This window comes from Erpetoichthys calabaricus, chromosome 7 (genome assembly GCF_900747795.2).
Source record: "Erpetoichthys calabaricus chromosome 7, fErpCal1.3, whole genome shotgun sequence".
Lineage (NCBI taxonomy): Eukaryota > Metazoa > Chordata > Cladistia > Polypteriformes > Polypteridae > Erpetoichthys > Erpetoichthys calabaricus.
This window is the reverse complement of record NC_041400.2, coordinates 76,423,282-76,447,037: the sequence shown is the minus strand read 5'-3', so window position 1 is coordinate 76,447,037 and position 23,756 is coordinate 76,423,282. Positions and strand designations below refer to the sequence as shown.

Here is a 23,756-nt window from a genome sequence, read left to right as displayed (position 1 = left end):
AGGCAGGAAACAATCCTGGGCAGGGTGCCAACCCACCGCAGGACACACACAAACACACCCACACACCAAGCACACACTAGGGCCAATTTAGAATCGCCAATCCACCTAACCTGCATGTCTTTGGACTGTGGGAGGAAACCGGAGCGCCCGGAGGAAACCCACGCAGACACGGGGAGAACATGCAAACTCCACGCAGGGAGGACCCGGGAATCGAACCCAGGTCCCCAGATCTCCCAACTGCGAGGCAGCAGCGCTACCCACTGCGCCACCGTGCCGCCCTATATATATATATATGGGGTACATTATCGAAAAAAATTAAACAATATGACAGCTTGTAATTATGAGAAGCATTTTCTTTTCTTTTATGCCTTATGTATTATGGATAAATATTTTTTCACATATTTTATTTGTATTTATTTTAAAAGAAATTGTATTTATTTTAGTATGATAGGGTGCCTCAAGAGGAGCTGTGGTATTGTATGAGGAAGTCTGGAGTGGCAGAGAAATATGTAAGAGTTGTACAGGATATGTACGAGGGAAGTGTGACAGTGGCGAGGTCTGCGGTAGGAGTAATGGATGCATTCAAGTTGGAGGTGGGATTACATCAGGGATCGTCTCTGAGCCCTTTCTTATTTGCAATGGTGATGGACAGGTTGACAGACGAGATTAGACAGGAGTCCTCGTGGACTATGATGTTTGCTGATTACTTTGTGATCTGTAGCGATAGTAGGGAGCAGGTTGAGGAGACCCTGGAGAGGTGGAGATATGCTCTAGAGAGGAGAGGAATGAAAGTCAGTAGGAACAAGACAGAATACATGTGTGTACATGAGAGGGAGGTCAGTGGAATGGTGAGGATGCAGGGAGTAGAGTTGGCAAAGGTTGATGAGTTTAAATACTTGGGATCAACAGTACAGAGTAATGGGGATTGTGGAAGAGAGGTGAAAAAGAGAATGCAGGCAGGGTGGAATGGGTGGAGAAGAGTGTCAGGAGTAATTTATGACAGATATGTATCAGCAAGAGTAAAAGGGAAGGTTTACAGGACGGTAGTGAGGCCAGTGTTATATGGGTTGGAGACAGTGGCACTGTCCTGAAAGCAGGAGATAGAGCTGAAGGTAGCAGAGTTAAAGATGCTAAGATTTGCATTGGGTGTGACGAGGATGGATAGGATTAGAAATGAGTACCTTAGAGGGTCAGGTCAAGTTGGACGGTTGGGAGACAAAGTCAGAGAGGTGAGATTGCATTGCTTTGGACATGTGCAGAGGAGAGATGCTGGGTATATTGGGAGAAGGATGCTAAGGATAGACCTGCCAGGGAAGAGGAAAAGAGGAAGGCCTAAGCGAAGGTTTATGGATGTGGTGAGAGAGGACATGCAGGTGATGGGTGTAACAGAGCAGGATGCAGAGGACAGAAAGATATGGATGAAGATGATCCATTATGGCAACCCCTAACTGGAGCAGCCGACAGAGGAAGAAGAATTTTAGTATTTTATGGTCACTGAACTAAGCCTACAAAATTTCGTTTTATTAATAAAAATGAACATTTAATGAAATGTGATCTATAGTTTTTTAATTATAAAAATACACTTTAATATAGGACAAAAGGCTTCTATGTGTCTGGTTATGCAGAAGCTTAGTGAAAAAGCTTTTTAAAGAGATAAAGGAAAAAAATTAAAAACAGTATCGGTATTGGAAGATCAAGTAACATGAAATCAGTGATTGGTATTGACCTTAAAAAATTTGATCAGACCATCCTGAAGATTAGCTTCAGTGTCGACAAAGTAGTACCCTCAAACACAGTGCATTGCCTTTCAAATAACAAGCTCTGGATCACTAATAAGCTAAAATGTCTCCTGAATGAGAAAAAGAGAGCTTTCATATCCGTTAACAAAGAGGCTCTGAAGAACATATGGTGTGTGCAAAAGAAAAAGCTGAGTAAAGGAAAGGGAGCTAAACAAAACTAAAACAGAAAACAAACTCACTCAGAATAACATGAATAAAGTCTGGAATGGATTGGGTATAATTATGAGACTCAAAAAATCCAGGGCTTGGGTGCTAGAAGGGGATGTGGACAAAGTTAATGCCCTGAACCAAATTCTTAATAGATTTTTCCTCCCACTGCCACCTTCTTTCAATGACCATGTCCCCACACCATCTCAACTACATCAACAACTCCTTCACATGAACTGGAATGTGCAGTTACAAATCCACCTCTGACCATAAGTGTGGACTGTCCAAAACTGAAAAACAAATAAGGAGACAGGAAAAGCTGTAGGACCAGATTTAGTCTTGAGTTCTTAAACCCTGGGCTGACCAACTTTGTGGTGTCATTTTTCATTTGTTTAGCCTGTTCATAAGGTTTCAGAAAGTGGCACTGCTGTGGAAAACATCCTGCATTGTTCCTGTTCCAAATAAATCAGGTGCCTCTTCACCTAATGACTACAGATCACTGGCACTTATGTCTCACATTGTGAAATCCTTTGAGAGACTAGATATGATTTATATGAGTTCTCTTGTGAAACACCAACTAGGAATTATTTAAGAAAAGGCTGAGCAGTCTATTTTTCCTTAGGAGACTGTGTATCTTTAATATACAAAGTGATATCCTTCACATCCTCTATAACTGTGATTTTCTACTCTGTGGTGTGTTGGGCTGGTAATGTCATGCCAGGAAAGGTCCTTTAAATCAACAAGTTAATTAAAAGGACAAGCTCAGTTATGGGAGGCAGTCTGGACCCCCTGAAGGAAGAAATGAAGGAAGGAATTAATACAAAATTAAGTGCAATTATGAGCAATACTGCACATTCTCTGTCTGACACACTAACACTGAATACTTTTAGCCATTGAATTATTCAGCAGACCTACAGTATGTCTTCATAATGCCTCATGGTGACAATGACAAACAAGTCAGAAGTCTTCTTTCTTTTTAATCTTCTTGCTTTATAGTCATTCTGGTCTGTGGGACAAATATCTATCTATCTATCTATCTATCTATCTATCTATCTATCTATCTATCTATCTATCTATCTATCTATCTATCTATCTATCTATCTATCTATCTATCTATCTATCTATCTATCTATCTATCTATCTATCTATGTAGTTGCATTTCAAAATAGGCTATTAAGGAGAGCAATGTAAGTGACAGAAAATGATGAGTTTAGTATATATATGCCAACGACTTTAAAGAGAGGAGAAAACAGATGTTGGGGTGATGTGGCTAACCTGTGTAACCATAGAAAATGACTGTTAAAATGATTATGGTGATAGAGTATGCACACAAGAATCTGAGCGGATTTTGCTTTATGCTTTGCATCAGAAAGATTAAAAATTGTATTTTTCAAAAATGTACATTATGTTGCCTAAAAATGCTGTTTTTATTTTGTTCCACAAAAACCATACTTGCTGACAGGATGTGGTTTGGGTACACATTTCTTCAGACATCTCCTTTGGGTGGTGCATTAGATAATCCCACTTAAAGTAGACTGACTTAGAGAGATAATTCATTCCTGTCATTTCTTACTCCAGTCTTATTCTTTCCACACATACAAAGGATGTGCTTTTAGTAAATGGTCATGTAATTAGCAGACACTTACAGTAGCACTTTCCATGGCTGTGCACAATTTTCCTTTGATATGAGTTGACTTCAATAGCACTGTATATGCAAAGAAAAGCTACTCTGAAAGACAAAGCCAATCAATGTTTTACTCATAAAAAAGTGAAACTGATTCTGCATATTTACATATTCAGATGGCAACATCTAAGAATTACACTTTAATAAGCTGTTTGTGCCTGTTAGGTTTGCCTTTACATGTATACACCTGCTACAACTTCCTTTTGTTTCACTATCAAAAGAAAAGTGGATCAACATATTCCAAATCTGATACAACTGTGTTGTTTCAGTCAGAGTGCATTGTATTTACATCCTGCTTGGGTACATGAAATTATTTGGACATTAAGTGTCTGTGTAATTTAGGAACAATCTCTATACACCTGTGTATATTATTAAATTGCAAGGTTTGCTGCTGCTGTTTAGCATTTTGGAATGAAAATAACACTGCTGATTGCTCACACACTCTCTCATTTTCCATTGTGTGTAATAGATGTGCCTCTAGTAATTGCCCAGTAATGGTTCTTTATTACAGACTTGTTTTTAATTACCAGAGTGATGATTGGAATGAATATAGTATTTGGTTTATATGCCAGTGCTGCTGTACATGCAAACATTGCTATAGTGATAAGGCACAGTATATGGAAATAGACCATTCTATTCAACTTATTTTTTAAATAAGTGAAACACCCAATCTTGGTGACTATAATCATTAATAGCAACTTATTATTTTAATGATACATCTCCTCTGCAGCAGTTTATTTTAATGTTAACTTAATTAGAAAGTCTGTCATAGTTGGAGTTCTTTGGTCATCAAGTGACCACCTTGTTCCACATGACAGAATGTTTAATCCATATATTAGTAACACATGAGTTGGTATACTGTAAAACAGGGCTATTCAATTACAATTCCAGTTGGGCCAGATTTTCAGACTAAGAAATGTAGCTGCCAGTAAGCAGCAGGTAAGGACAAATTTTAAATCAACACAAATGAATGTATTTAAAAACAAGTAACATTTGTTCATTATTTCCCTTTTATATTTGGTCATATCTGAAACAGGCACATCAAAAATGTATAAAAAAAAAAAAGCTTTAACTCAACACAATCTGTGGTAGTAGCAATACTTTTTTCCACTTTTGAAATAAACAAACATTTTTCTTGCATCTGACCCAGGCACATCTAAAAGTGCATAAAATCAAAAAAATACACAGCATTAGCAATAACATTTGCTTCACTTTAGAAATATGAGATCCTCCCACAGTTTAAATGGGTGGTCATGACTGGCAAGGGATTTTTTTTTCTAGAACTTAAACTATTTCATTCACACAGTTTTCATCACTTATATGACACAGGATAAATTTGAGTTCCACAACAAAGCCTTTTCTGTTGAAACTGTTCCCCCCCCCCTAAAAAAAAAACTACTTGAGTAAATGTTGAAGATCAAGGCACCACGTATGATGTGAAAGTGGATTAATACATTTATTTTAAAGATTTGTCTCTAAAATGTCTTTGTACAGAGTTCTTGGGTGTCAAGTAATGATTAATTATAATTATTACTATTATTATTTTTTTTTACTAAATCTTATTTTCCCTGTTTCTTTGTTGATGAGTTCCTATTGAAGAATTTATTGGTAACAGAACATATAGTGTGCACGTCAAAATTGTCCACCATCAATCACAGAGCACCCCGGTAAAATGACTGTAATACAACTTCAACCTTAAAAAGCAGACTTCATCACATCATTGTACGTGATGAAACAGCAGGCAGATGTCTTCTCGTGCATGTTTACTGATGGACAGGCCAGCATTTTGCATGGAGTATGCATTAGATCAAAAGAGAAACTATGCACAAAAGCGTGAACACAAAGAGATCGGTGACAATCACACCTCAGTGTGCCGCTCCAAATCAGAAGGGACAACTAAATTCCACAGGGCACAGTTATATTCAGAACAGGGGACCTATATGATGTTCACATGAATTTTAAATGTTTTGCATGCCTACCTTTAGTTTTGATGACCAGTTGCATCATATTCAGCCCTTTGATCATTATTCTGGCACAAGTGTAACCAGCTTCTCATTGAAATTCATCATTTGTAATACACAGCTGGCCCATCAACAGCGCCGAGTACTTACAAATATTTACCGCGTGTCTCCAAGTCTGATGTCATTCTCACTGTGACTTCCTCACACCCAGCACAGGATACAAAGTAGCCTTTATGCAGCTCAGGAATATACAAGAGGGAGCCCATACAGACACATACGTTAACAGCACATCCACTTAACGATAAAAAATGGCCTTTTGCATCTGTTACAATATAATTAGTTTAAAGTTTCATTGATTTCATTCGCAACTGGTGAACTAAGTAGAAATGATAATCGCCAAAGGCTATTTTTGGTTGCATTTGAGACCATTTTAGTTACACTCTGGAGTCCTGGCAGGACCACGGGCTGGGCCACTCAGATGTTGCTTCTTTGCCGTATGAATTATTGAATTGGCCGGCTGTAAAAGTTTACTGTATGGTCTACCAAGAGACTCTTAAGCCTACATTTAAAATACTGCACTGGCTGCCTAGTAATTCACACAATTATCAAATTCTCCTTCTAGCATATGAGGCCTTGCATCATCTAGCCTCATCTTTTCTTTTCACATTCTCCAGGTATATTTCTGCCTGTCAACTTTGGTCTTCTGAAGATGGTCTTTTATTCATTATTTCTAGGACTGGAAAGAATACTGTAGGTGATGGAGCCTTATATGTTTAATATAAAAACAAAAATGTTATTAAGTGAGTCTTATATTTAGTATGATTAAAACATTAGAACAGTTTTGATGAGAACCAGACATTTAGTCCAACAAAATATGACAGTCCTACATGCCTAATTTTTCCAAAATAACGTTTACTTTTTTGACTGTCCTCAAAGAACTACTGCTACCTACAACACTACTTGGTAACTTAAAGTAAGTCTTATATGGTTCTCTTTAATAAATGTAAAGAAAAACTTTTTCATATTCTTATGATACTTATACCAAACCATTTTCATCTGTATCTTCTCGTTCTTGTTAAATAATTCATTTTAAAGTAATGGCTGTGATCCACTGTACTAATTCCCTTCAAAATTATGAGCCTTTTAATCTTCCTTTATAAGTGAAATCCATAGATCTGGCTATCAGTCTCAAAAACTTCTCTGAACTTTCTCTAATGCTGGTTTTTCGTAATATTGAAGAAAAACACTGTACACAGCATTCCAGATGAGGCATCTATTTTTTTTTTTGTTTTTTTTTTTAATAAAACTTAAGTATACCTTTCCCAGGCTTGTACTCATTGCATTGAACTATATAATCTAGCATTCTATTAGTATTCTTAATCACTATTGTATACTGTCTGAATATAGGTTGTAAATGTCCCATTGTAAATTCAGATTTAACATATTTATTTCCTATGAATAATGTTTTACATTTACTTATATTACGTAATTCTGAAAAGGTTCCTCATAACCCTTTCGTTTCCTGAGTTGAAGCCAATTATTGCACTCCTCTATACACTGCATCTTGAACTTATTTCTTTTAGATTGATCAGAGAACTTTCATTTGACCTTATCAAAAGCTTTCTTTTCAAAAAAGTCAAGATAACTAATTCCATATGCCCCTCTCTGATCATATGCTTTTGTTGCTTCCTCAGAGAATTCCAATATACTAGTGAAAAATGACGCCCCCATTCAAACCTATTTTGGCAGTCCATGGCTATGCCTGTTCAAATCAAATCAAATTAAATGTTATTTGTCACAAATAAATTAGACATATAGTACAATATGTAGTGAAATGCTCAGGTGTTCAACTCCAATGATTGTGCCTTTAGTGCAAAGGGATAATACATGACTTTATAAATATTCAAAAATCATTATTAGACTTATATGTTATAAATAATAACTAAGTAAATAACTTAGTAACTTAAATAACTTAATGGTAAGAGATTTTACAATAAGGCATCATGTAATTCTAGACACTTTTCTTACTCAACTTGAGGAGCAATTGTGGGAAAAAAAGCTTTCTTTGAATTGGATTTTAGGCAGTGGTAGCACTTACCTGACCACAATACAAAAAAGTGGAAATTGTTTGGATGGCTGGTGTCACAAACAATTTCTTCTATCCTGGTCTGACATCGCTTGATATAGATGTCTTGAAAGTTAGGGAGTACACACTGTGTGGTGTGTTCAGCTGACTGCATCACTCTCTGCAGAGCCTTGAGGTCCTGCTGTATGCTTTTCCCAAACCAGGCAGTCATACTTTCTGTCTGAAAACATTTGATGATGGATGTGTATGTAGCATGTAATAGTATATTTTCCTTAATATCTGCATTCATTAAGTAATCCATGATGCACTGCTTATAGTTACTTACAATAGCTTGATCACCTTTATATACTTGTATATAATGGGGCAACATTTGATAGCTTCCACTCTGTAGGAATTTTCCTTGAAAAATGAAAAAACATTTTCATTAAGGCTTTATGTAAGTAATCACTAATCTACTTAAGCAATCTAGGATAAATGTTATCTGTACCCAATGAAATGACTCCCAATATCAGGCATTAAGTGAAATCCAGATAACCTCACTAAAATGTGGTTCATCTGACTTTTTTTTTAAATCAGACTTTTATGTTGTACTTATCCCCATCCCCAATGGTGGAGAATTTATCAAGCACAATAAAGCACCAAACCATAACCAGCAAGTGTGAGGTTGGCGGGTGGTTGACCTGTGGTGTTTCAGAAGCTGCAGGTGCATTACCAAAGAGTGAAAAGCATGATAACAGCTGCACTGCTCCTCCAAACGTCTGTGTGGAAGTGGGAGTGAGCGGCTAAATAACTCCTGCATGGCATTTCAAAAGTGCTGTGATACACCCACAAAAGAGGTGTGCATCCACAGCTTAGAGGGAACATACATACATTAGCTGATTACCTGATTAAGTTCAAAAGAATACACTTTCTTGTAAAATCGTGTTTTGTGATGACCATCAACAACAGTCAGGTCACTAGGAAAAGCAGAAAAAAACAGGAATTGGCCTAAGGAAGGAATGTTTTAAGAATGGACAACTGTGTATAGCAGGGGTAGGCAACGTCGGTCCTGGAGTGCCACAGTATGTGCAGGTTTTTGTTCCAACCCAGTTCCTTAACGAGAACTCAATTATTGCTGATGAAGCACATATTGCTTAAGTGACATTTTAATGCTTCATTTTAGTGGTCTCGCTTGTTAAGGTTCTCCAACCTTAATTGCTTATTTCAATCTTAAACTGCTGCATTCAGTGTTTTAATTGCTCCTTATTAGCAATTAGATGTAAAAGACAAAGCAGCCAGCAGTTCTCCAGCTAGCTTTTTTCCAATTACATCTGTGTGTGTTCATCATGCACGGTTTGATTTAATAAAACACTTAATAGAAAAATGTGACAGACTGAAAATGATCTGTTTTAGGCTTCAAATCATTTGGATGATATCCTTGGAAAGGAAAAAAATCTACGATATAAAAGCCTTACATTGCACAGACTAACAAGCCATAAAATTAAATAAGGTCTGAGATTGGCAATGATTGGTTTCTAATTAAGCAATTGGGTTGAATGAAAACCTGTAGCCACTGCGGCTCACCAGGACTGACATTGCCTACCCCTGTTTTACATCTTATTGCTAATAAGGAGCAATTAAAACACTGAATGCAGCAGTTTAAGATTGAAATAAGCAATTAAGGTTGGAGAACCTTAACAAGCGAGACCACTAAAATGAAGCATCAAAATGTCACTTAAGCAATATGTGCTTCATCAGCAATAATTGAGTTCTCGTTAAGGAACTGGGTTGGAACAAAAACCTGCACATACTGTGGCACTCCAGGACCGACGTTGCCTACCCCTGGTGTATAGCATGTTTAAGAGTAAGCAGCTCCAGTGATATAATAATATTATTATTACATATTGCTTGACTGATGCCTTTATCCAAGGTGACTTAGAACATCTGAGATGCAGTTGGTCACATTTCTTTTGTTTTTTTCCACTTGGGAAATAGGTAGTTGAAGTGACTTGCTCATGGCTACACAGTGTTAATAGCAGGATTAGAACACACAGCCTCAGGGTTTGAAGTTCCAGGTCCAAAGACCATAACACCACACTACCTGTCAGTAATATTAGCCCTTAAATCTATAATATTTTATAGTGAAAAGTATTTAGTTACCTAGATCTTCTAATACTCCTGACTCAGGCAAAGCCGGATAACAGAACTAGTACACTAGTAAAATCTAAAAACAAATTCTTGACTAGATACAAGACTTTGAATGTGGCCAGCATTGCATCCCAAACTTGCTAATCGTTTGAGTCTAAATAGAGTGTAATTGTCAGAATAAAGCCCTTTAATATCATCTGCTTAGAATACTTAATTGGTATTCAGGTTAGGTGTATCACGGCGATATTTCTGGTCTGCTGTTTGAAGATGAGGATATTTGCTCTTCTTTCTTAAAGATCAGGAATTATCTACTGACCTTTGGAAACCCTTCTGAAGAGTTCATTTAGCTCCTTATAATTTGCATTGCATGTGTGTGTGTAGTGAGGTGTGGGGTTGCAAGAGATTTATAAGAATAAGGACAATGCCAAAACAGTTGCCTAGTTGCCTGTGGCCAGTGTGGAAACCCAGGTGCTGTTGCAAAGCAGTGTGCTTTATAAGGCCAGGTACTCTCTTATAGCAAAAAGAAATCCACTAGCATATTTCATAGTGGGTATGAGATTGGTTTCTTAGTATACACCTGTTTTGTGGTGCCAAATATACCAGTCCTATAAGTGGTTGAAGAGTTCCATTTTGGTCTCATTTGAACATTTGTTTCTGCATTGAGTTTGAAGGCGCCAGGGTTGGTGAAATAGGTGTACAAAATGGCTAGAAGAAGTCAGACATTTATTGCCAAGCATGTACAACGACCATGCTTCTTAAAGTTCACATAACATAGATAAAAAAATACAACTTTCTTAAATAAAAAATGACAAATGCATGTATAGAAAAATTGCAGTCTGAGATGCTCAACCATTTTAATGAAGCAACAAGCCAGATCTAAAAGTAGTGGGTCTGTTAGTGGAGGACTGTGCCTTTAAAAGTACTTTGCTTGTACATTGCTAAAAACCAAATTAACCTTAAAAAGCTTGTTTGTTCACTCTTTGCTGCCATCTTGTGGCAACATTATGAGCATGCTAAGCCCTGAATAGATGACTAATTAAATAAATATTGGCAAAGATCAATAAATACAATGATAAATTTTGATAAAATAAATTCATGATTAAAACAGTGATAGCATGAGCATACTGTAAAAATTAAAAGTTCAGCATATCACAAATAATTAAAACAGAAAAATTATCTAACTGCAATACATTTGTGACTACACACATAAAAGATTACATAACAGAAACAAATTTTAAAAAACTGAGTTTGTTGAAGATAGCAGATTCACAAAGAAATTATAGCTAATCCAATTGCAAACAAGGTTGATAAAATGAATGGATTCTTTACCATTTATTATCACATAGGCACATACTGTATCAGGGACCAGATTCTAACCCTTCAAGAAAGAAAAAAATAATAATTATAAACAATAAAACAAGTTGTTATAACAAATAAAGGAGAATTTTTCTCCCACATCCTAATGGCGTACAGGTTACTTTCCTTTACTCAGGAGTGCCAGGGTAAGCTCTAGTACACAACTACTGTCCTCTCAGGTGGCGCAGTGGTAGTGCTGCTGCTTTGCAGTAAGAAGATTGTGGGTTCGCTTCCCTGTGTGGATAGCGCTTTGAGTACTGAGAAAAGCGCTATATAAATGTAATGAATTATTATTATTACTGGTACTGAATGAGGAGTTTAGGGAATAATTAATAAATCTAGCTGGTACAAGGATTATTAAATTACAATTAAACTATAAACAATACAATATGTAGATAAGATGTTATATATGTAGATATTAATATGAATAACGCAAGCACAAGTACTTTTGTCACCTGCTCAGAGTGCACATTCTCTCTGGCAACTATCTGCTGTTATTGGGCATCTCACATGTATATAGTGCAGATCACTATAGCATAAATGTCAATGTGCTTATCATTATGGAAAAATTATGGACTTTTTATGTAATATTCACCCTGCAAGAAATTAATTACCAATTTCATAACATGTAGAGATGAACTTATGTTCCTTATTAAGCTACATTTGGTGTGATGAGTTAGTGTTGAAGCTCCTGGGGAGACAGGCATAATGTAATGTTCTTAATCTCACTTAGTGTCTATCCAGCAGCATCAGGCAGTGGCATGGATCAGCATGAGATACAACATCAGCTTATCACAGGGCCCACTCATTAACACACCCACAGTCATTCATACTGAGATAGAATTGGCAATTAACCTAAAACACACCTCTGGAATGTGGAATAAAAATAGGAGTACTCAAAAAATGCATTGTTAATCCAGGAGAGCAGGCCATTATCAGACACAGGATTTGAACCAAACATTTATGAATCAGCAGTGTTAACTATTGTGTCACCATTCTGTCGGGGACCAAGTTGAATCAAAGCCTGCCATGGACTAGATTGGTGACTGTAGGAAAGCAATTGTCAACATGGTGAGTGGCTCTTGTTTTGAATGAGATTAAAGGTTTTCCAGATGGTTATCACTTTAGGAAATGATTTCCTTGGTGACTGTAGTTTTAATTATATTTCCTCCTCTTTTCTGACTTGAGATGTACATGTATATACGGTGTAGAGTTTAGCTTCACCCTGAAGCCTTATTAACAAAAAGGTTAATTGAGATTTATGCTTTAAGTGATCTATAGACAGCCATACCAAATCAATTGGGAGGAAGTCAGGATTCTTTCAGTTTTAATGAATAAATGTTTTGTCTAGCTTTTTAGGTAAATGACATAATGCGTTTCTGTAGTTTCAGAATATGAATAAAGTTAAAACTCAGGAGTTTTAATAATTCCATCCTATTGACTGTGACATCATTTAAAAACAAATATGGTGGAGAAAGGGTTTCTCCTAAAATCCACATCCTGTTCCACTGTTTTCTTAGTATTCACTTCCAAATTGTTTATATAAATAGGTGTACTTTCAAACGTTGCAGATTCAGATTTCAAAAGGGCACCTGACTAGCTGATCCTCCAACCTTCTTTCCCATCTTAGTTTAAACTGATTGGATTTTATCAGCAAATGTAATCAGTTTTACAGGCAGGTCATTGAAGGTGAAGTTGTTGGGCTAGAGGGAGAAAAAGAAAGAAGACGGTCAACACCCTAGAGGAGAACCTGATCTTGGAGTCATTGATTGTGACTGGTGTCTGTTTAGCTACACTGGCTGGTGTTAATTCATCAGTAAGTCAGACACATGAGTGTCATTTTGAGTACAAAGAAAAGAATCACTGTCAAATTCATATTCAGCAGTGTGCAATGTATTTGCCAGGATTATTCACAATTGTGAAACCATAAAAGAAAGATAAGTGAAGTGTCCAAGGAAAGAAGTAAATGAAAGTTGATGTAGAAATGAGAATCATTTTTAAAAGTTATGTGTATATGTGACTTTGTGCATATATTGTGTTTTTCTGTAATATGTGTGTTTTACCAACGTATTAATGTATTTCAAACACACTGTTTATTTGTCCGGAATGCATGTGTAACTATATGGAAATGCTTTTATGTTGCATTTCTTTACATTGCCATATATTTGTGTGGAGTTTCATATTTGTGTGATATGTTTTTGTAGCCACATAATTTTATTCTTGGCGACAAGATGGTTAGCAATGCTGCCTCATACATTCAGGTTGCTGTCAGTGTAGAGTCTGTAAATTCTCATCATGTCTTCCTTTTGTTTCTCTGGGTACTCTGGTTTTCCTCCCACATTTCAAGGTCATGGCTGTTAGGTTAATTTCAAATGCTAAATTGGCTTGTTGTACATATGTGACCATTTTGTTGGACTTGTGCCTGAATTTGCAAAGATGGGCTTTGATCCTGTGTGGCATTAACTCGAATTATTGGAGTTTGAGAATGTTACATTTGTATTCTCATCTGGCAATGAGTATTATTATGCACATGCAACTGTTTAGTTATCTAAGAGTTTGTATGCAAGTGTATTCATATTGCTGGTTTTCATTGTATATTTAGGCAACTACATGTGCTTGCTTAGGACTATGAGGAAATTATCTGAGAATTCCTATAATGTTACAGCCATTCTTCTCCAGACCTTTACATAACTTTTATAGTCCCCAAGGCTTATGCTACACAATTTGCTAATAAAAATCAAGCAATTTGATTTCTATCAAAGAAATGAAAAACACTAACTTGATTCTCTCTGGATTTCGAATATGATATTTCCAAGCTGTGACTCACCCTACTTACTCTCATTCAGGCAACAGTGCAGTTATAAAATCACACATCGTTGTGTGTAGTCTTAGTCTGGCTCATGCTAACAACACCTGCTATATGTGTACCCTTTCTGATCCTCAAGCAAATAACCAAAGCTTAAAATATCGGGATACTTCCCACAAATTCTGATGATCATTTTTCATAATTATTTGACACTTATTCCCTATTGAAATATAAATGAAATATTCAAAATATGATCTTATTCGGGAATTAAAATAAAAAAAAACTGTTGACTTCTTGTTTGTGTAATAATAACAAAAACAAATTAAACTTGAACTTAATGAGTAGTCTAGATCAATCTATCATTCAAGTCAGGTTTACCTGAAGCTGGTCTAGCTTGGAATATTGTATATATTATTTTTTGTTTCTTTAGTTGCAATACTTAGACAAACTCCAATGATTGAGATATTGTTTTTTTATTTTGATATTTTTCTGGGAAACATATGTCTCTTTGTCAGGTCACTGCACATTTTGGCAGATTTGGGAGTTGGCCTGCTTGTGAGCAATGTAGGCGTTTGCCAGACCTGGAAAAACCAAGTGGCCGACAACTTGGATTCGATGCTGTTAACACTGCTTCTTGAACACTGTTGGGTGTTTCTTATAGATTTTTGGGTGCTGATCATGAATAACACATCACATATACCCACAAAAAATTGCCTGGAAAGCTTTCAAAGATGTTGTTGACAATTTTCTGGGCAATACAGAGCCCCAAACTACATTCAGCTGGTAGACAAACTTCTCAAAGCATACAAGACAATGACATGCAACATGTCACTCAAGATTCATCTCCTCCATTCACACTTGGATTTCTTCCCCGCAAATCTCGGTGCTGTCAGTGACGAACACGGTGAAAGGTTTCACCAGGACATTGCTACGATACCAGGGCAAATGGAATCAATGCTTGCTGACTACTGTTGGACACTGCAACATGATGCACCAGACATTGAATACAAAAAAAAATTAGGAGCAAAACACTTTTAATTCTGTTGAATTTAATAGCTTATGGGAAACATAAACGTGACTAAATACATTATTGTCAGTAAACATATAAATATCTATTTCTGAGTTCCTACGTGATGCAGTAAAATCAAAACTATATTTGTGCATACCCAGTAGGTACCTGTCACAATCAGCACAAACTTTTCAGGAAGCAAGACTTTTCAAAAAAAATTATTGTGCAGTGTAATTTATCAACCTTGTAGCATGATGAGACATGATCTAAACATAAATGATCAGTAGATGTAGACAATTAAAAAGGAGTTGGTAGGCCTATAGTCAAAACCCCATGCAGTGTTGCATCTCACCTTCCTCTTATATTATCAATATATACACACACAGACACAGGTTTCCAACAACCGTTGACCAGGTAAGTATGTTAGAAAAATTGACTGAATTAATGTTAATTCCCTCAAGCATACAGTTAGGTCCATAAATATTTGGACAGAGACAACTTTTTTCTAATTTTGGTTCTGTACATTACCACAATGAATTTTAAATGAAACAACTCAGATGCAGTTGAAGTGCAGACTTTCAGCTTTAATTCAGTGGGGTGAATAAAACGATTGCATAAAAATGTGAGGCAACTAAAGCATTTTTTTAGCACAATCCCTTCATTTCAGGGGCTCAAAAGTAATTGGATAATTGACTCAAAGGGCTATTTCATGGGCAGGTGTGGGCAAGTCTGTTGTTATGACATTATCAATTAAGCAGATAAAAAGGCCTGGAGTTGATTTGAGGTGTGGTGCTTGCATGTGGAAGATTTTGCTGTGAACAGACAACATGCGGTCAAAGGAGCTCTCCATGCAGGTGAAAGAAGCCATCCTTAAGCTGCGAAAACAGAAAAAACCCATCCGAGAAATTGCTACAATATTACGAGTGGCAAAATCTACAGTTTGGTACATCCTGAGAAAGAAAGCAAGCACTGGTGAACTCAGCAACGCAAAAAGACCTGGACGTCCACGTAAGACAACAGTGGTGGATGATCGCAGAATCATTTCCATGGTGAAACCCCTTCACAACAGCCAACCAAGGGAACAACACTCTCCAGGGGGTAGGCGTATCGATATCCAAGTCTACCATAAAGAGAAGACTGCATGAAAGTAAATACAGAAGGTGCACTGCAAGGTGCAAGCCACTCAGAAGCCTCAAGAATAGAAAGGCTAGATTGGACTTTGCTAAAGAACATCTAAAAAAGCCAGTACAGTTCTGGAAAAACATTCTTTGGACAGATGAAACCAAGATCAACCTCTACCAGAATGATGGCAAGAAAAAAGTATGGAGAAGGCGTGGAACAGCTCATTATCCAAAGCATACCACATCATCTGTAAAACACGGTGGAGGCAGTGTGATGGCTTGGGCGTGCATGGCTGCCAGTGGCACTGGGACACTAGTGTTTATTAATGATGTGACACAGGACAGAAGCAGCCGAATGAATTCTGAGGTGTTCTGAGACATACTGTCCGCTGAAATCCAGCTGAATGCAGTCACATTGATTGGGCGGCATTTCATGATACAGATGAACAATGACCCAAAACATACAGCCAAAGCAACCCAGGAGTTTATTAAAGCAAAGAAGTGGAAAATTCTTGAATGGCCAAGTCAGTCACCTGATCTTAACTCAATTGTGCATGACTTGGTGAAGACTAAACTTCAGACAGAAAGGCCCACAAACAAACAGCAACTGAAAGCCGCTGCAGTAAAGGCCTGGCAGAGCATTAAAAAGGAGGATACCCAGCATCTGGTGATGTTCATGAGTTCAAGACTTCAGGCTGTCATTGCCAGCAAAGGGTTTTCAACCAAGTATTAGAAATGAACATTTTATTTCCAGTTATTTAATTTGTCCAATTACTTTTGAGCCCCTGAAATGAAGGGATTGTGTTAAAAAAATGCTTTAGTTGCCTCACATTTTTATGCAATCGTTTTGTTCACCCCACTGAATTAAAGCTGAAAGTCTGCACTTCAACTGCATCTGAGTTGTTTCATTTAAAATTCATTGTGGTAATGTACAGAACCAAAATTAGAAAAAAGTGTCTCTGTCCAAATATTTATGGACCTAACTGTATGTATGGAACCGTGCAATACAACTACCAGTGTTTATTTTGTATTTGTTAATCATTCAAAACTTTGTTAAAAATACATACTTGTTAAAAGACTGAGCAAGTCATTTTTCTTGTTAACATCACTTGATCAATTTTACTTGTATGATTCTAGTTGATTACAACGTCATGACATTAGACCGCAGTTTGAAAGGAGTCATCTAGAGACTTCTTTACCAGTTTTTGTTGGGAAATAACAGTCATGACTGTTAAGGGCTTTTATCCTGGACTCCTACAGTAATAAGGAAACTATTGGCTATTAGTTGGATATTTGTCTGTACAGAGTACATTCAGGCTCCTTATTTTTTTAGAATCAGTTGCCTAACACTTCTGAAGATTAATTTCTTCTGACATCTCAGTATTGTCCTGCAATAAATTCTTGTCCATAATACCTTAACATAACACAATGTTGTTAAATTTTTATTGTGACTTTCATTTGATTTGGTATTTTCTAAACCTTGGTCATAGTATTGCTTGTCATATGCTTGTCAGTTTAAATGTGTTGTTTACATTTCCTCATTTTAGAACCAGATCTTTCAACCCCCAGTTCTATAATGTTAATAAATGAATCTTAAATGTTTTCTTTGATCAGACTTTACTCTTTTCAGTGATTTTATCATATTGCTTTACTTCATAAACCATTATTGTTTTAATTGGTGTTGTTCTAGAGAATGTCCCCTCTTTCAATTTTTACAGTAAGAGTGATAATGATCAAATAAGGACTTTCTTTCAGACCTTCAAAGAAGAATGATCTAAGCCATCTGTAATCGTCAATATGCTACATGATAGAATAATCATCACAGCACAAGTGGCTATGCCAAACTTGAAGCTGAAGAAGAAAAATAAATAAAAATTAGAATGTGACTCCTGTGTCTTCCCTTTAAGGTTCTTAAAATGTAGATGCTGTTTAATGTGCATGGTCATCTTTGGTAGCTTGACTGTCATGTTGTTAGATTAGTATTGTGTGCTTCACATGCGTAACAATGCCCAGAGTTTATAGCTCCACAAAGGGCAATGATGAGAATATTAACAATCATTAAAAAATTAACAATGTTCAATAACAACAAGCATTAGAATAAAATAATTAATTTGTTCCTCACAACATGAAAAAAATCTTAAAAATCTAAACATATTTCAAGTTTTTATTAAAAAATGATTTTATTTAAGGACAAAGCTAAGAAGGGAATGATCAAATGGAGAACCACTCCAAGTAACAAAAGGAAGAAAAAGGCAAATAAAATACTTCTGCCCCACTACACCCTCCTAAGTAAGTATAGACCCTATTTATTAGTTGAGGTAGTATTCCTACATGTCCACCTCCCGAGTACCACAAAACACTCGCCTTTTGAAGTCCTGTCTCTCTCTTTCTTTCTGATACGAGCCTTCTCTCTCTATTACCTTTTGGTAAGCCTTGGCCCCAGCTCTAAATTTGACTTTAGATGTTTGATTTCTCCAAGCAGGTTTCATCTTATAAAACTAATCTCTGTGTTTCTTGTAGGCTAAACTGTACAATGTCACTACAATGTGCTCGCCCTTGATGTTCAAGAATTTTGAACCCTGTTAAGCCTTAAAAGGACCATAATGCCAGTTCAACTTCTAGGTTGCAAGATTGTGTAAAACACAAAATGCTCCCAGTTGTTCTAGTCTATGTTTTCCCGTATCAGCCTAGAATTATCAACCTCCTTGCCATTCCTTCAGGACCTCCCATTGGTGTTCCCCACGTATTCAATCCTGGAAAATGATTTACAGTGACAGACCTTACTTTCCCTCAGCAGTCCCTATCTGCCCACAGAAATGTGTGTGTTTTTAATTCTTCTTCGGGAGGTTCCCTTTTGAGATTTTGTCCAACCCTGTGCAAACTTAATGCCTTTGTTATAACACCTTATTTTTTGTTTTTCTACACTGTCACCATATAGATTCACAGATGTTTCCAATTACTTTTCTGTTATATATATATATATATATACAGTATATATATATATATTTATATATATATATATATATATATATATATATATATATATACAGTATATATATATATATATATATATATATATATATATTATACTACAGCAGCTTGAATATAATTACTCTGCATCTTAAAGCCCTAGCTTGCGCTACAGTAAATGAATAAATGCAGATGCTTAAGTAAGTTAATGTGAAAGCTCTTGACTGTATTGTATTGTAGTGCATTGTAGTTGTTGTTCTGCAACACATATGTAGTCAATTGGCTTAGAGAAAAAGCAAACAATTTCAATGTGTGCAGGTGTCCTTGCACCATAACTGCTTTTAGAGGCTTCAGCTTGAGAATTTCACTCTGTATTAAATGTCTTTAAACATGTCAGTTGAAGTTTTCCTCAAGCTGTATATATATGCACAGGCTGTTTTTGTGTAAAAACAGCTGTTAGCTTTTCTGCATGTATTTGCTTCAGTTGCTGAATCACATGTTTTGGTAGCACAATGTGAATGTTCTGCTGCACTACAAGCTAAGGGACTTGGACTGAAGTGAATAAACTGATCATTCAGGAAAAATAATCTTAAACTCAGTTAAGATTAAGAAGGAATCAACGAGTATTTCCTCCCTGTCTCCTTTTCTCACTGACCTTTGTGTGAGTGTAATTAAAATCCATTTTAATTAAATCTCTCAGCTTCTACCTAAACCCTAAGGATTCCCTACAGTCTGAGAAGGTCATGTCTCAGTTCAGGTGGCATACTGCCAGCATGAGCTGCACAAATGCCAGAGGTGAAAAGTCACACTTCATCAGAGACAGCAGAGAGCTCGGCACTCTGTGGGTGGCTCCATTGAGAAGGGGTCGACTCACTCTTTTTCAACATGCTACATCTATCACTACTGCTGCCCAACTGATATTACTCCTGTTCTGGCTTTCCAGAGCCCTGTAATGAGTGGTGTTGTAAGAAAAATTGAAAAGAGCTAACATTTCCATAACAGTGCTGAGAAGTTAGATAACCTTGCCCTTTACAAATCTCTAGCCTATAGCTTTCATTTGTTTGTTTTTAATCCAACATGTCGTGTTGAACTCTAACGGGCTTTCAATTTGCTCTTTGCAGATGAATCGGCCAATTCAGGTGAAGCCAGCGGACAGTGAGAGCAGAGGAGGTAATGACAATCTTTGATTTAAAACTATGTGATATTAGCGGATGACTGGTGTTGGTCTTTTGTTGCTCTGTATGAGTAGAGTGAAGGAGTAATAAACAGCTTAAATGTCTGATACTTGATGAGGGTGGGGAGAGAGTTACTGTAAAAGGCAAATCAAAAGACTGTTAAATCAAGTAAAGTGTGCATAGGTTAAGTTGACTATTGACAAAAACAAAAAAGTTGCTTTTTGCTGAAAAGTGGTAAGATTTTAGACAGAACTGCTATGTCCTAATGAAAAATGGCTCAAGGAATTACAGTTGTCCCCTAAAAGAGTGAGCTCTGAGCATGACCATCTACATTAATTTAAAAGCTAAATCAAGGTTAATGGAACTTGGCAGGAGTAGGTGAAACATCAGTATCCTAGGAGCCAACCTTACTTACATGTGTATCTTCATCAGTAGGCTGAAACTGTATAAGCTACAGATCTCCTAATCAAAAGGGAAATAATATATGTCACTTTCATTTTATAACTGACAAAAGACATCAAAAATTAGAATAGAGAAATAATTGATCTCTGAAAAATAATGTGTTTGCTTACATTGTTTGCCAAATTTGCAGTTGGTTTATACACAGTACTGAAGTCAAAGTCAAAAGTCAAAGTCAAAGTGAACTTTATTGTCATCTCAACCATATACAAGTATACAGATAGACGAAATTGCGAAGCTCAGGGTCAAACAATGTAACAACATGAAGTGCAAATAATAAATTAAAAATAGAATTAAAATTTAAATTTAAATTTAAAATTAAAACACAAACGAGAAGACATTGTGCAAAGACAAGACAAAGAAGTAGCAGCAATATTGACGTGTAGTTAGCAATATGAACATTGATGCAATGTATGGTATTTGCAATCTAGATACATAAATATAGTCAATAGATATGTAATATAATAAATAAATAATAGATATAGATAATACAGAAATTATCAGTATATGATAATAGTTGTTTAAGACATGTGTAAACAATGACAGGTCAGAATGTTTCATAGCAGAAGGATATCAAGAATGTCAAAATACTTAAAGGTCAGTATGAGATTTTCAGTTCTTTTCTACATGCACACTCATCTTTACAGGAAAGTGGCTTGCATGTATAAAAGTTCTGTTTTTAGAGGTGGTGAAGGCAGTGTGGAAGATCCCAGGGAGCAGCATGGTGTTAAGGAGTCTGACAGCTTGGGGGTAAAAACTATCCTGCAGCCTGGCAGATCTGGCTCTGATGCTGCAGTATCTTCTCTTGGATGGCAGAAGTGTGAAAAGTCCATGTGAGGGGTGTAAGGGGTCCTGCACAATGCTACAGGCCTTGCACACACTGCGTTTGTAAAATGTGTCCTTTAGTGAAGGGAGAGGCACCCCAATAATCTCTGCTGTCTTCATTATCCTTTGCAGGCGCTTGCGGTTGGATATGTTGCATTTGCCATATGATTCAGTGATGCAGCTGGTCAGAACACTCTCAATGGCGCCTCTGTAGAACATGGTGAGGATGGAAGGGGGAAGACTTGCTGGCATCAGCCTCCTCAGGAAGTGTAGTCTCTGCTGGGCTTTCTTGATTAGTGATGAGGTGTTATGCATCCACGTAAGTTCCTCAGTTATGTGCACACCGAGGAACTTGGTACTCCTAACAGCCTCCACATCTAAACCGTTGATGCTGAGTGGGATGTGGGCAGGATGTGATTTTCTGAAGTTGACGATTATCTCTTTTGTCTTGTCGACATTGAGAGATAGATTGTTGTCTTCACACCATGCAGACAGCCGTTCCACCTCATCTCTGTATGCTGTTTCATCATCCCTGCTTATCAGTCCCAGCACCATCATGTCATCCGCAAACTCGATGATGTGGTTGGTGTTGTGTGTGGCTGTTCAGTCATGAGTCAGCAGGGTGAAGAGCAGTGGACTAAGCACGCAGCCCTGCAACACTCCAGTGCTCAGTGTGATGATGCTAGAAGTGTTGCAGCCCATCCAAACTGACTGGGGCTTCTCTGTCAAGAAGTCCAGGATTCAATTGCAGAGGGTGGTGTTCAAGCCCAACCTGCTCAGTTTTACAACCAGATTTTGAGGGATGATTTTGTTGAAGGCAGAGCTAAAGTCTATGAATAGCATCCTGACATATGTGTCTTTTTTATCCAGATGTGTCAGGGAGAGGTGAACGGCAGAGCATATGGCATCCTCAGTTGACCTGCTTGAGCGGTACGCAAACTGAAGAGGGTCAAGGGAGGCAGGGAGATTAGTCTTTATGTGTGACATGACTAACCTTTCGAAGCACTTCATGATGATTGGCGTGAGTGCAACTGGTCGATAGTCATTCAAGCATGTCACTGATGGCTTCTTCGGCACCGGTATGATAGTGGTTGACTTGAAGCATGCTGGGACTGACGACTGGCTCAGAGATGTGTTGAAGATGTCTCTGAGGACACCAGCCAGTTGACTGGCACATTCTTTGAGCACACGATCAGGTATGTTATCTGGTCCTGCAGCCTTGCGTGGATTAACTCTGAATAGAGTCCTCTTCACGTCAGTTATGGAGAGACAGAGTACCTGGTCAGTGGAGGGAGGTGTTGCTTTTCTCGCAGGCTCTTTGTTCTGTGCCTCAAACTGTGCGAAGAAGTTGTTCAGCTCATCCGGTAGAGAAGCATTACCGTTCATTACTGCTGTGTGGGTTGGGCTTGTAGTTTCTAATTGTCTGAAAGCCCTGCCACATACAACATGTGTCTCTGGTGCTGCTGAAGTGTTTGTTAATTCTCTGCGCGTATGCCCACTTAGCTCTCCTTATAGCGTGAGACAGGTTGGCTCTTGCCACCCTGAGGGCGGCCTTGTCCCCAGATCTGAAGGATGCATTTCTGATCTTGAACAGCTTGTGCACTTCTCTTGTCATCCAGGGCTTTTGGTTGGTTCTTGTGGTAACATCCTTTGTAACAGTTGATGGAGTCACCATCCATAACAGCCTCCCTGAAAATATCCCAGTCTGTCAATTTGGAGAGCTGAAACAGCACTAACCTGCTGGTTGGTTTAGTGCGCTTCAGCAGGAACTTGTATGCAGGAACTATAAACACGCTGATATAGTCTGAATAGCCAAGGTGGGGGCAGGGTAGGGCCTTGTAGGCATCAGGAGCGCTAGTGTAAACATTGTCCAGACAGCTTCCCCCTCTAGTAGCAAAGTTCACATTCTGGAAGAATTTTGGGAGAACTGACTTCAAGTTGGCATGATTGAAGTCTCCAGCAATAATGAAAAATGCCTCGGGGTACGTCGTTTGCAGTTTGCTGATGATCTTGTAGAGTTCTGCTAGCGCCTGGTTAGCATTTGTGCTAGGCGGGAGATAGACGGTTACCACCAGCACGCAGCTGTATTCCCTTGGCAGGTAGAAAGGCCAGCACCTTACCGATAAAACCTCTATCAGCAGGCTGAGGCAGACTGAGGCAGCATTCGTACACTACTCTCTGTTCACATAAAGAACTTTGCATCAGCATTCTCCAAACCATTGTAAATATTT

General features: G+C 37.5%; 1 protein-coding gene across 19 annotated transcripts in view; it reads left to right on the top strand.

The window, feature by feature from the left end:
• The window catches only part of celf4 (CUGBP, Elav-like family member 4), a 1,311,271-nt gene that overhangs the window by 662,208 nt on the left and 625,307 nt on the right, over positions 1 to 23,756 (top strand). For all 19 annotated transcript variants that reach the window (XM_051930108.1, XM_051930103.1, XM_051930106.1 and 16 more), the window contains exon 3: positions 20,188 to 20,236. In XM_051930108.1, coding sequence (XP_051786068.1) covers positions 20,188 to 20,236 — 49 coding nt within the window. The remainder of the gene's footprint in view (positions 1 to 20,187; positions 20,237 to 23,756) is intronic.